Here is a 15,095-nt window from a genome sequence, read left to right as displayed (position 1 = left end):
ACCTCTCTAGGTTAGTCCCAGTTCACCCCAGGCACAGTCAGGTGGGTTTCAGCACCTCCCTAGCCCCTTAGAGCAGTCTCTCAGGTCTCCACAGGGCCTTAGGCGCCCTCTACTCCACTTACTGCCCTTTTTCTGATGTTCCGACGCCGCTGGAGTCGGGTCGACGCCGTGAGGCGGTTCCGGTTCGGTCTCGGCGGCCTCGGCACAATGTCAGTTCTTTGACGACGCCGGTAGGCGGTTCCGGTCCGATGTCGGCGGCCTCGGTTCGATCTCTACCTCCGATTCGACGACGTCGGGCAGTCTCTTCACGATGTCGACTTCGGGCGGCTCCGGTCCGATGGCGCTCTCGGCTCCGATGACGTCGGCCGGCCTGGCCTCGTTGTCGACTTCCGGCGACTCCGGGGTGCGATCCTCACCCCCGACCTCCGGTGCTCCTCCTCACAGGTTCCGGGCGACTCCGGAGGGCGATCCTCACTCCCGACCTCCGGTGCTCCTCTACCTCGGTCTCCGACGACTCCGGAGGGCGGACTTCACTCCTCCGATGACGCCGCTCGCTCGACCTCGGTTCACTTCCTCCTCGACCTCTGGTATTCCTCTCGACCCCCGTCGGCGCCCTCTAACGACCTCAGGCGGCTCCGGGTACGACGTCTGCTACTTCAGTCAGCGCCGCTTCTCCACCTCGGGCTCCAGGTCTTCAGGCTACTCGACGCCGGACTCCAGGGAAACCAGTTCTCAGGTCAGAATCTTGCTGTTTTCTTGGTTCTAAGGCCTGTTCCTGCTGTCCAGGTCCTTAGGATGGTTTTCTTCTGTCTTCTTCCCACACAGGGCTATAGGCTGGGATCCATCAGTAGGGACAAGTATCAAGGGTGGGTTTATGGACCCCACTCCAGGCACAAGTTTCCACCCCTGCTGCTTCACTCCTTCCTCCTTCACTGTTGTGCTCCTCTCTCTTCACCAGTCAGGTGCCAACTGCCAGCTCCAACTGCCAACTGCCTCTCTTATCCTCCCAACATTCTAAACCGCCTCCAACGGTCACAGGGTTCTGGAAGCTCCTGGAATGTTCTGGAAGGTGCTGGTAGGTTCCAGTGGATGCTGGTGATGTCACAGGTGGCCACCATTTTGTGCTTCAGGCCCTCAGACAGAAGTTTCAGGGGTAGCTAAAATGGTTCCCTGAATCTGTAGCAACACGAAGAAGTCTGGTGGTTCCCAAAAAGGAAAAATTCAAACAGGGTTTGAGGCAAAAGTGGGACAAAATAAATAATGATGAGGAGGGACCACCCAAAGGGCTGACAGGTCTAACATAAGCAAAATTGAATAATTGCCAGAATCATTTCAGAGTGTGATCATAAAGAGACAGAGCGAGTTTTCAGATAATATCTGACAGCTTGCAAACCAATATCATGCTGGATGCACATATATAAGCTACATACATCTAGGGTAACCAAGATGTAATTTGGTTCCCAATGTATCCCATCAATGACGGTTAGGAAGTGTGTTGTGTCCCTCAGATAGGCTGGCAGGCTGACCACAAATGGTCGTAAATAGTGGTCAATAAACTGAGAAGTATTCTCCAACAAAGACCCGATGGAGGAGACAATAGGCCTTCTTGGAGGATTGACTGGATCCTTGTGCAATTTGGGCAGTAAATAGAGTACGGGGACTCGTGGGTGGGGGCACCTAAGGTAATTAAATTCCTCCCATTCCAATAGTCCACGCTCTCTCCATTCCACAAGCAACTTTCCATACTCAGTATTGGATTTCAATATAGCATTCCTATCCGAAACGCTATAGCAGGTTACATCAGTCAATTGTCTACGACCCTCCATCAGGTAAGCATGCTTATCCTGCACCACAAGGTTCCCGCCCTTATCAGACTGGCGTATTGCTGGTGCAGTCAGTAAAAATCTCTACACTGCAACTTCCAAGGTGTCCTTGCTTTTTTTCTGGAACGTCAGGAATTGAGTTTTATATATATAACCGAAATAACCCACACTCGCTCCGGCGGGGAAGGACGAGCCGCTCGGGTAAGTCAGTTTATTTTACAGAAGGCAACAAAAAAGACGAGTTTCGGCCGTCAAGCGGCCTTGGTCACATCTAGATAGATGGTTTATTATTTTTTTCCCTGATTCCACATTGCCCGCTGCAATGCAGTTATGGTAGAGCAGGTGCTGATGAAAATGCCCAGAGATTGCCCTCATGGACAAATGCACTGTTGGGAGCCCTGTGAACATTTTAATGCAGTTCTTATTACATCATAATTTTATTCAAAAAAGGAGAAGCTGGGTTTAGAAATCTTATAGTTGTTTGACTAAAACTTATACACAAGACTACATCTAGTGGAGTGGTAGCAGTGTTTCTAAGTGCTTTCATTTTTTGACAAGCGGATTGTTAAGCCTCTTGTAGAGGTCTGGGATAGTAGGTGGTTACTGAATGATGGATACTGTAAGAAACTGTATTCTTGATTGAGTGGGATGAAAATCCTTCTCAAGCAACAACCACAATCGTAGGCAGGGTGAACTACAAAAGCCATTCGTTTGACCTGTGCTTAACCCTCTGGTACCTTGTCAAAAAGCAGCCAGGCTTAACTTACATGCACAAGTATTTATGCAGCACTCAAATGTAGCAAAGTGAAAACACAACATAAGAAAGCCCCTACACCAATTTAGAAAATAGAGTAAAATGTAGTCAATAAAATAAGAATAAAATGGCAAAACTCCAATCTGTAGAATTGTAGATATGCAATTATAAAGGTTTCAGTAAAATTAGCACCTAGAAGCAGAAAGCTCTAACTGTGGCTATCTGGTCATTAGACCAGGACATAGTCATCTGTTCAGGGCAACCATGATGGAGTGCGGGCGAATACATGGACCAGGGTAGACCTTCTGAAAAAGGTTAGCTTCTCAAAGTCCTGCGCACAGAGTTCAAGGATGCAGGTTTTACAGGAGACGCTATACTAATGCCAGCCAAGGGTCTAGGACCTGGGGGGCATCTCTTGGGGGATCAGGGACTCACTCCACCAGAGGCCAGCAGGCCTCAGGCAGGGCTAGTTGCAGTTCTAGGCAGGGCCAGTTGCAGCAGGTGAGCTGGGTATATGCAGGGAGCCCCCTGGGGCTTTTTGAGATCCTGTAGCTCATAAAAGGAGGTCAGCTACCTGACCGTTAGAGTCACTCTATTAGTCCTCCCATCCTGCCAACACCTAACCCCTTTTGTCTCACTGTCTGAGAGGAATACACAAAGGCCAACTGCCACCACACCCAGTCATGTGACCCAGGACACAGGCTGGTGGCTGGTGGCAACAAATGGTTAGAACCAAAAAAATCCAACTTTCTAAAAGTGTAATTTGCAGAATTTTGACTTAGAATACAACTTTACCATTAAAGAGGGGTTTAAATATTCCAATTCAATAAGACTTTATACAACTAACTCTTAAAGAGTAGAAGAGTGGGCAGTCCACGTATAGTTGAGGTATAAAACTTAAGACGTGGCTATTCCGCCTTCCCCTGATGGCTGGAAATAGGCCCTATGTTGCTGTTCCATAGGGGGTTCGGGCTGCAGGGTGAGTGGGTGGTCTCTGGCCTAGCTGCTGGGTACTAATTGGTGTTCTTGCACGGGGACACTTCGTTGGAGTAACCAGGCACTCTATAAGCTGTGTAATAACAATAATAGAAGGATGGTGACTTCCTTACAGCATGATACATTAATCACACATATTCAAATTCAATGAGTGATTACTGCTTTGTCTTTCAAAACGACTGAGGGCTTACTGCAGAGAATGGCAGTATGGACTGAATCTCAAAAATGGGCACAGAGACACTATTGCTCAATACCAAGAAATTGATAATTTGCTGCCCCCACCTCAGTTAACTGCATTATCAAGTATGCTTAAGTGCTCTTAAGGGCTAGAACCTGCAGACATATTTTGAAAAAATCCTTTCAACAGAAATAGCCTTTTATTACATAATTTGAGAAGCTACAACAGGTTATCTTGGTTATTCCAGTATCTTCTTTGAGGCTGAGAGAAAATTCATTGGTCTCCACCAATTGAAAACGTGCTTAGGGTCAATTATGTCCCACAGAGGAATGAATCATGCAATATGCAACATATATAAAGAGATGATCGAATCATCTGACATACAGACAATAGCAAAGGAATTTGTTCTCCACACTGAACTGGTGAAGAAATATAGTTTTTCAAATAAAAGTTTAGGTTTTTATTAAAACTGACTGCAGCAAAACAAATGGTTAATTATTAGTCCAGTTGCATTTTGAGGTTTATGAATGTCCTAAGAAGATTTTGTTTATTCTTCGTTTATTCTATCCCGCCCTTGTTTGCTTGGTGCATGAAGATGCAAGGGTCATGTTTTTTCACATATTTTCGAATTACTTTCCAAAATGTAATTAACAATAAAAGCATTATTATAAATTGTGACAACATACCCTCCTTTCTTGCTATTAACTTCAGAACTATGTGACTGTATACATTTATCAAAGCCTGCGTTTCTCAGATGACTGGCGCATTCTGTAGCGTCAATGAAAAGTCCCCAAGGCGGTCCCTGTTCCCCCCAGAAATGCAGTGTCTCCTGCACCCCTGTTACTGGTAACATTATAAATCTCCGTGAGCTACTCCATGTTGTGTATGGTGGCTCATGACAGCAGCCCCCTGTGTGTGGGTTCTTCCTCTCGTTCTCGGACGACACAATTCCGCATGCTGTGTCCCTTCTCCATCCCTTCAAGAGAAGCAGGGAGTCATTAGAGTGCACAGTAACCCCTCTCTTGGTTTTGTATCTGGTGTTGCAGGGCACAGTGTGGATCCGGGCCTGTCTCGCCTCCTCGGCCGGAGAGGGCCACGCTCGAAGCAGCCCTTCATGGTGACATTCTTTCGAGCAAGCTTGAGCCCAGTCCGGGCTCCTCGAGCTGTGAAGCAGCTGAAGAAGAGACCGCACAAGAAGAACAATCAGCTACCGCACCCCAACAAACTGCCGGGCGTCATTGGTAAGCAGTGAGGCGGGGTAAGCGTACTCCACAGGCTCCTTGTTCTCCCTGTGCACCATAGACATAAAGCCGGTTATACCACACTGACCACAACATGGGACTAGGTGTACAAAAGTAGATGTCAGGGTCTGCAAAACCCACCTTCTGCACAACGCGGTGTGATGTACATACAGCAAGGGATACTACACATAGAACTGCATGTTGTAAACCCACACATACATACATACATATGCACACAAACGTGCACGCCCACACAAAACAAAAGCACAAGCCAGCGGTTGTTGCTATTAGCTAATTCATCTCTTCCAAGGTAGGTTTCCGCTATACAGTGGGCATACATTCACTGCTTTCCCATCAGTGACTGAGTGAACATGATCACTGAGCTCATGCATGGAGTTATATAATCAGAAATATGATTCAGTGGTTATTTACACAACAATAACAGATGAAAAGGCACAACACCTCCTTTGTTGCTGAAATTCATGCAAAAAACTAAGGGGTATATTTACAAGGGGATAGCACCATCAGAACTTCACTTTTAGCAACATTCTGGTGGCGCTCTGCCCTTCTCCATATTTACAAAGTGCTGGTAAGCCACTTTGAGTGGCTTAACGTTACCTTGTAAATACAGCGCCTTTACATGCACCACTTTGAGTGAAAGGGGCGTGCAATGGGTGTTGCTGCGGGCGTTCCACTGCAACACACAATGCATTTTGACACTGCCCCAGATTTACAAGGATGTGTAAATCTAAGTCAGAGCCAAAAACTAATGCTATGCATTAGCAGGCGTTAGAATGGCGCAACAAGGAGAAACACTTTTATTTCTCCTCGTTTTTGCTTTTTCTGTGTGTGCTGTATTAATGCCGCACATTTATGATTGTTTATGTGCAGGAAGAGACGCCTTCCTGCTATTAAACAATCGATAAATAATGGCGATTTGACACTTCTATTCTGCAGCACACATAGAAGTAACAAATCGCCATTATTGATTGTTTATGTGCAGGAAGGGACACCTTACTGCAAATTAACAATCATTCCCTCCAACGTAGGCACCCTTGCATTATGGTGCAAGGGTGACTGCGTTGGCGCTAGGCAGTTAATTTTAGCGCCAGCGCTAGGGTAAACACAGTATTGTTGTAAATACGGTGCATCCCTGCGTTTTCAAAATGTCCGAGCGTGGCTCTGCCAAATTTTGTGCAGCTCCATGCTCTGACATTTCCTTGTTAATGTGCCCCTAAGTTGCTATGGTCATGCTAAGGTCATGAAAATATAAATTATTATATGCGAAAAGAGTAACTAGATAAATAAGCTTACTTTTATTAACGCGCATAAGACAACTGATAGAAAGATTGGGTTAAACACGACCTTTCTGGTTGAGTATACTTAGCTTCGCAAGTTGTGCGCAGGATAATTTCATCTGTCTTCAACATGCAGCAATGTGCTTTTGAGACTTTATTTTTGATTGTGTCCTTTAAGGAAAGAAAAATAGAATAATTTTGCCTAATTTCTCAAATCTCCTATTTTAGATTGCAGGTTTTCTCTTGTATTAAATCCATGAAAGCACACTGGAAATAGCTTCAATAGCTTAGGTGTTAAGCAGTAGAAATTTGTTATATGTCCACTTAAAACGATGAAAAGGAGATAATGTGCCTCTGTCCAATAAAATGGATGTCTGTACGCAATAGGGCAAAGGCCAACTCAAATCAGCAGTCAGAGTTTCTTCCACCAAAGCCTTACAACACCATAAAGAACTTCAAAATTCTGGAAAAACAGAACAAGGCCCAATAAAAGTTCAAACACCCAAAACGCAGATTTCAAATACCTGTTCTTTGCTCTGCTGAGGAAAGCTCCTCTCCATTGTGACTCTGTCACCACTGACACTCCCCAACCATACAAAGTCCCACTATGATAAGCTATCAGTTTCAGCTAGCTGAAGTTAATAAGAACTTTGTGATACTGCGTCCTTGGGTTGATGCTGCGGATATTGGCTCCCGTCCCTTCAATAAATAACTTCAGGCTAGTACGAAATGTTTTGCGGTTACAGACTCTTTGATTCGGAGTTTGCGGTCGCAAAATCATTTTTGCCCATGAACCACAACTCATTTTAGGAGTCAGTCAAATTGAACTGACTCCCAAAATGGGTCTTCACGGCCTCAAGTATGAAGAATGAACTAAGTTAAAGGGGTCACAAGTTGCGCTCCAACTTTTACCGAATGGATTCTTACTTTGCAAACCAACCTATGTATTAATAAGTCAGTCACAAAATGCATAATCATAGTTGGTCGCAATTCGACCTACCTCATAAATATTTTTGAGGTAAATCACAAATTGCTACCTACTACAATTAGCTACAGTCACAGGCATGGTGGCCTGCTGGGGTCAGGTGACTACCTTGGTTGTGATTAGGGCTCCCGGTTTTATGGTATTTTTTTTTTTTACATTTCTGTATGTATTTATCCATATTTATTTTTTGGCCATATTATCTGTATTTATCCATATTTATGTTGTGTTTTGCGTGTAAATGAAGTTGTAAAACTGTACATTTCCGTATTTAACTGACAGACGTGCACTCATATTTTGATGTCTGATGTGTTTTAGCTATTTAAGCTGCTAAATATTACATAACAATTAGGGCTCCCGGTTTTATGGTATTTATTTTTTTGCCATTTCCGTCTGTATTTATCCATATTTATTTTTTGGGCATTTTTTCTGTATTTATCCACATTTATTTTTGCCACAAGCAAAAGACGACGCTACAGCTAGTATTTTTCCACATTTATTTAAATTGACAATTTTATTCCTTTTCTAGTACAATATAGTCTATATTGTACTAGAAAACAAATAAAAAAATGTAGGACAAAAAAATGATAGATCTTGGATGGCTAATTAGTGGGCTGTGCTGCTTTGTCATTCTCGCTCTCCATCCTGCTTGACTATGTATCCCTTACACCTAAAGGTGACGCAACAGCTCCAAAAGATTATGCTTCAAATCAGATGGAGTTTCTTGCTGTGCGAGATAACAAAGCTGACAAGCCGCACCAGAGTACTTCACAGGTCTTTAAAAAGACCATTCACATGTTAACGAGGCTTTATTGTTTATTTCACCCCTTTTTACCAGACTGCGGGCAGTGTCTACCCCCTGTGAGAGTTGCCTTTTACACGGGACAAGGGTGGGAGCTACGTGCCCATATTTGTTTTTTATTTAAACAGAAACAGTTGCGGTGCTGTTTGCAAAAGAAAAGAAACACAGCCCTCAGATGCCTGGTCTGAAAGGAAACAGGGATGGGTGCCGTGAACCTGGAGGACAGCAATCTAAACAACGACCCTCGTCAGGAAGCCTGACACCTGTAGAAAATGTAAATGTGGCAAATGGCTAATGATGAAATGGAAAGGCGGCGTGGGAGACATTTAGGCTTTAATTGACAGAGTGACATGAATTTTCTTCGAGTGCAGCTAGGAGCGCATGTGTAGGAAGCATACTACCTCCCTGCAAGTGTGGGAAGCTTCTACTACAGCAGGCATCCCAAGTCCACTAGCCACACTTTGCTTCCATCTGTCTGTGTGCCTTTGTTTCTACCTGGTGCCCTGCTCTCCAAAGTCCTCGCCAGCACGAGACACCGTGACCCGCGAGTCACTGAACACAGGACACCCCCACTCCGCGCTGCCAGCACGGAAGCCGTCCTGTTCATCATTCATTCAACTCTCCCAGTCTCGCTCCGTGCCGGGTGCCTTCCTTCATTCAGCACAGTCTGCCACGGGTACAAGCGCCTTATCTTCCATTCCAAGTGCCCCGTCGGTAGAAAAATACCCGACGGCAGCGTGGCCAAATTTGCTAGTATTTTGCCGTTTATAAATATAAATACAGACAAAGGAAATATAGATTTCCGTCTGTATTTATATGTATAAATCCGTAAAAACGGAAAACCGGGAGCCCTAATAACAATACATCCACTGGTAAATACTAGCATTATACCACAAATGTATATTGACACATGCCGTTATTTAAAGAAATTTCATCCTGTTTTTTAATTTCCCATGCTGTCCGCCTGCTCAGCTGTTGAGCTATAATTCATGACAGACAGCACAGAGTCACTTAAAATGATGTTAGTCTGCTGACTGTTGCAGGCACCCATGCCTGTGATTGTGGATAATCGGAGCATGTCCTAATTTGTGACTAACCTTATTGATAATAATTAGGTAGATCAGCATGCAACCAACTCCGATACTTCATTTTGGTAACCAACCTATTAGTATGTTTGCCTGTTTCCAAAATAATGTTATGGTCGGAAAAAGACTGGTCGCAAATTACAACCACTTTTTAGCGACCAGAGCAATAACACATCTGGTCCTTCATGTATACAGCCTTGCATTTAAGCATAAACCAACATCTTTAAATTTCATAACATTTTGCTATTGCATACACAGCCATGTCCTTACTGTTCCAGGGAAGACACACAAGACCAACTTTCTCCTCTGCGCCTTGATTAGTTTTACAATCATTATGTAGCCTCCTAGTATTACTAGCAGCAAATCCTATTCATTCCAGTGAAAGCCCATTTCACACCTTAGCATGTTAATGGTTTTAATTAACACAACAATGCCTGGCCTTTTAGAGTCTTTCAAATCCACAAGAAACCTGTAATCAAAGAAATGCACCATTTTACAACAACCAAAACCATGTCTCCTTCAACGTGCATTCGCTTTACCATGCATGCACCTGGGAGGGTTCACACCTACTTCTCTGGGTACTCATTAATCCCAAAGGTATCCAAACACTTTGCACCTGGTCGAAACAGACTACCTACTCTGTTTACTTACCTATCAATAGGTTAGCAACACCTTACACCTTGGGGGCCCATAGATCTACTATAGTGGGTACTTCCCTATCATTTTGGTAGTGACATCACTGAACTAGATTTGCCCCATAATTCCAATGTAGGTACTGAACAAACCCAAAGGTAGTAAGACATATTACATCTCTTTAGGCCCCATACACTTATTACTGTGGTTCTCAACTGCCCCCTGGGTAGAGCTATCTCTCACCTGGGTGTGCCCCGAAGACTTAATACTGTGGTTACTCAATTATCCCTAGGGTAGCAACACCTTACACCTGAGCAAGCCCCAAAGACCTGCTACGGTGGGAACTAAACTATCCCTTGGGCGCTCTCACCTCACTTTGGGGTGAGACTCATAAACGTAATAGCAGGAATAGCAAACCTCACGTTAGCTACTGGGTTTCTGAAGTTCCAACCCCCGAATGCATCACAGATAATGTTACAAAGAAGAATGTCAAATCACCAAGCCTTATCCCTACACCCATCCTAAAAGCACTTCAAGAGTAGTAATCACGCACTACCCAAGGTCTCTTAACACCCCCTGCACTCACCCAACTGATGGACAATCACATACCATGACCTCCTCCACTCTAAACAGTTCCATCCTTCCCCATTTCAACCAGCTATCCGTCAAACATTGCTTCCATTGTCCTTGCCCTAGCACCCCTTAAAACCCAACATCCACCTGCCGCATCCCTTTACCAATCTCCTACAGTCTCAGCAAATAACCCCTCCTTATATATGCCTTCTTGAGCTATCACAGCCATTTCACATTGTATTTGCCAAAGAGCGGGTACTAACTATTTTCTGCTGCCCCTAAAACACACCATTTATCCGAGCCAAATGAGATACTGCATGGCTGGGGTGCTAAAGCGCAGGACCCAGAGATGGGTGCATAACGCCTATGCTTCTGAGGAGATAAAACGCGATAAACTACCGGCCCCAGCTGACAACGATGAGGAGAAGTGGACGGACCTTGCAGCACCAAGAAATGGAGCAGGATTGCAGCTGACAAAGAACTTTTTGGTTCCACTTCAGAAGGCACAAGGCTGTAATTTTAATGCAGCAAGGAGTTGTGGCCATGTGGAGAATGACAGTGAAGCCGGCAGAGAACTTAGGGAGACATCAGCAGGCCTCAAGGCTAAAGGCGATCACGTTGAGGACCTGGAGACCACAAAGGATGATTTCCTCAGCCACAGAGGTGAGTGGCGAAGGCATTACCTGGGATGTATGGCTTTTCAAGAAAACACCATTGCTGCAGCCTGGGTTGGGCTAAACTATAGCGAGAACCAGGGCAAGAACATTGTGAATGCTGATTTGTCAGAGCAAGCCTGAAATCCTGGCCAATGCACATATAAAAATTGATAACACATCCAGATGTAACAAAAGCATAGAAACACAGCAAAAAGAACAAATTCACTAAGAAGGTTCTAAACGGCATGTCGGTGCAGCACCCAGTATTGGCACTGTAGCAGCCTGTCCGTGGGCACACTACAACTCCATAAGTAAGCTCCCAAGGATGCAGACTTTGGACAGATAATTGGGGCCGCCAAGCTTGCATAGGGGTGCTTTAAGACTAAGGTTTATTAGTAAAAACTAGGACGGTGCTTGCAGCATAGTAAACAAATTGAGGACTGCTGAAAAAAGTCACAAAATCAGGGTGCACATTTTCTGCAGATTTTAGGAACAATATTGCAGCATTGCTACGGGCAGAGACAAACAAAAGTGATCAATACTAGTCCAAATTACCATTTGAGAACAAAAAGCCATTTGCATCGACAATAATGGGTCCAACACTGCAGGTACTAAACTACCAACAAAGGGGAAGGTAAGGGACATTAAAGTCGCTCCTTCTGACTACACAGAAGAGTCTTTCAGCCATATATGGCAAACTGGACTCTGAATATTTGGGTGGATCAACTGAAAGACAGAATGGACAAACAGGCCTCCAGGATGGACACAGCTGACAGCCTAATCTCGAATGCAGAAAACTTTCTGGCTGTACATGATGAGGAAAGTTGGAAGCTGGAGAAAGCATTGGAATCTCCCATGGACAAAAATGAAGACCTAGAGTAGCGATCTAAGAGAGACAACATATGTGTATTGGGGGTCACAGAGACCCCACCCAGGGGTAGAATGGAGCAATTTGTGGAACAGTTCTTAGCAGACACACTAGGTCATGCAAACTTCTTAGACTTGCTCATTGTGGAAAGAGTGCACAGATTTCAGGTGCCAAAGCCACCTCTGTGAGTCCCGGTACGAACGATAATCACATGATTACTTCACTGGAGATATATAAAAACAGCTGTATGAGTAGCAACAGAAAAGAAAGACATTGGCTACCATGAGGTTGATGATATCACTGTACCCGGATTTCACAATCGCACTGCAGGAAGCTAGATGGGCGTTTACGGCTGCCATGTTGAATTGCAATGCTTTATCCAGCCAGACTACAGATAAAGCTCAATATTAAAGTGAACTACTTCATGGAAGGAACAAAAGCCACCAAATTGATCAAAAAGATAAAAATAAAAGACCAGCCTGGATCCGAGCAACACACTGATGTTATTATTGCAACGGCAACTGGGAGTACCACAACACCATGAAAACTTCAGACTTCTCTGATGATACTGTTGAGACGCAGCACATAAAAAGTGCCTTACTGTGCAGGTATTGCAAAGCATGCAGTGTCTGCTTAGAACACTATGAGACTGCAAAGGAAACAAAGTTGGGGTAGTGATGGTTTAGTATAGATTGTACAGCTTATAACACATTTGATGAGATACATATTTTCTGGGACAAGTATACATTTGTGACTGGAGCAGGTGGTCACTGAGTTCTGACCTACTGTCAAACCACACATGATAGGTTGAACTCATAGTATATATTGCTGCAAATAGTTATAAAATAGGAGAGCCAGCTAGTCATTTGGGAACTGGCGTGTGAGGTGGGGGGATAGAGGGAGATTCACTTTGTTTAAGAAATGCATGACTAGAGGAAAAAGAACAATGTTTTGTGTGTGCAATAATCCATAATAGCACTTTGTTGAGTGCAGTAAAATTAATCAGTACTCGAAGGTTGGGTAGGAACGGACTGAAAATTCACAGAATGATAAGTTGTAATAATTGCATCCCTTGGAATATAAAAGGACTGGATTATGCACTTAAAGCTAGACAGGTGATAGTGTTCTTAATAAGCATAACATACAAATAGAAATGCTCCAGGGGACACATCCCACATCCAAGCAGGAAACTAAATTATCATCAAGATGGTGCTCCTTCAGAAATGTTTCCTCAAACTACTCCAAGGGGGTAACAACAATCACTAAAAAGAGGACTACCTTTACATTAAAGGCATCATACGCTGGCAGTGAGGGTAGATTTCAGTGGATACACAGCCTATTCAAAGACATGCCTATTACATTGATAGATACTTATGGCCCTAATGTAGACACACCAACCTTTTACCAGTTGGTCAGCACAAGACTGGCGTAGATACCTGGAAGAAGAGTGCTGTGGGAGGGGACTTTAACATTGTACCAGACCCTGATATAGGTAGACGCACAAACACGCCTGCCGTTTAATGGCAGAGACCAAAGAACTCTATGAGATACAGGCCCAAAATAACTTCATAAATGTATTGCAAATGCAATACCCAGGGGTGCATGACTACATGCACTAAACCCCAGCCCACAACACATCTACTAGATTGGACTATTGGTTTGCAACTAAAGCCCTCAGCACTAAAACAACCAAATGCCAGACACTAGCAAGAACATGGTCTAACTATGCACTGGTCTTGTAACTCTGATGTCCAGATTATTAAAGCACCACATAAACTGTGGAGATTCTCATCAGACTACTTATTAGATGCTCCACTCCGACAGGAAATAAAAGAGGCAATTAATGACTATTTTAAGAACAATGTAGGTACAGTGGAGAGTTGGGGTACACTCAGGGAGGTATTTAAAGCTTACATCAGAGGGTTCACAATAGCGAAACGTGTGGCCATATCAAAATCAATATGAGTGAGATGGTTGGAGGGGGAAGTGCATGAACTCAGACTGTAACATAGTAGTAAATCCAGGGATGCAACAGGACACAGCACTGCTGAACAAGCTTAGAGAGTACACAGATAAAGCAGACAGGGAAATGCACTAAATGATTGAGCAAGTCCAGTACAGCCCATAGATATGGGGAAGGCTAGCGCCCGGGCAAGTGACTGGCAGGCATGGCGCGAAAACCTTGGGCTGTGGCTGGAATAACTGAATTACAAACATTAGAAATATCAGAAGTGGAGAGACCCACAGAGGAGGGACCAGTGCCTAATTTGAGACAGTTGTTTCTTGTACTCTGCACCGGCACTCAATTGTCAACACCAGCACTTATGATTGTCTGCCACATGGTGGCGCTGATTGTCTAATTTAGAGGTGAGCACAATAACAGTTAGTTTATTAATACAGTATACATTAAAAATTACTAATACCTTCTGCACAGGTCATTCTTTTGGCTTTGGAGCCTGGAATAGTCTGAATTGTCACACTTGTAGGCGTGTGATGGTTAGTATTGTGTTGGTACTGTCATTAATAAACACTGAGTGTAAAGTTCTAGTTCAGCTATTGGTGAATAGGCTACTACTCCTCATGACGTCATTAATCCTCCCACAGCAGTTAAACTTAATTCCTGGAAGTTCAACGGTATATAATCTGCACGCAATTTCTGTAATGTTGCACCACAATAAACTTGTGGTGAGGGCTGTCGCTGCTTTGCTGGACATGGCAATGGCGTTCGCCTCAGTCGAATGGCAATTTTCGCTCAGAGTATTAACCCAAGTAGGATTAAGCCTTTGATTCATAAAATGGATACATATCCTCTATGCAGGCCCTACGGCTTGTCTGCACATAAATAATCTGCTATCTGTACCCTTAAAAATCCCACGAAGTCCTAGACAGGGGTGCCCTATGTCACCACTGTTCTTTGCAATGGGCATGGAACCAGTTGATTGGTAGCGACAGCGCCACTCTCAGGGATGCCTCAGCTTTACGATGCAAAGAATACTGGTTTGGTGCAGATGACATTTGGTGCTTTTTCTAAAAAAAAAAAAAATTCCCCATAAAATGAAAACCTTACCCCAATAATAAGAGAGATACTCTGGTTTGGATGGCTGCCCGGTCTCACTATCTACTGAGCGAGATCCATACTCTACCCCCTGCGAGATAGCACTCACTCAGTGGGGATGGAGTATCTGCTTATGTGGAGTGAGGCCTCA

The 15,095-nt window shown here is 44.1% G+C and overlaps 1 protein-coding gene across 1 annotated transcript in view; it reads left to right on the top strand.

Annotated features, from left to right (window-relative positions):
* LOC146857745 (bone morphogenetic protein 8A-like) overlaps positions 1-15,095 on the top strand; it is a 279,039-nt gene that overhangs the window by 230,871 nt on the left and 33,073 nt on the right. The window contains exon 4 of the mRNA XM_085648358.1: positions 4,798-4,992. Coding sequence (XP_085504484.1) covers positions 4,798-4,992 — 195 coding nt within the window. The remainder of the gene's footprint in view (positions 1-4,797; positions 4,993-15,095) is intronic.

This window comes from Triturus cristatus, chromosome 3_2 (genome assembly GCF_964204655.1).
Source record: "Triturus cristatus chromosome 3_2, aTriCri1.1, whole genome shotgun sequence".
NCBI classification, from domain to species: Eukaryota; Metazoa; Chordata; class Amphibia; order Caudata; family Salamandridae; genus Triturus; species Triturus cristatus.
This window is presented reverse-complemented; position numbering and strand designations above follow the sequence as displayed.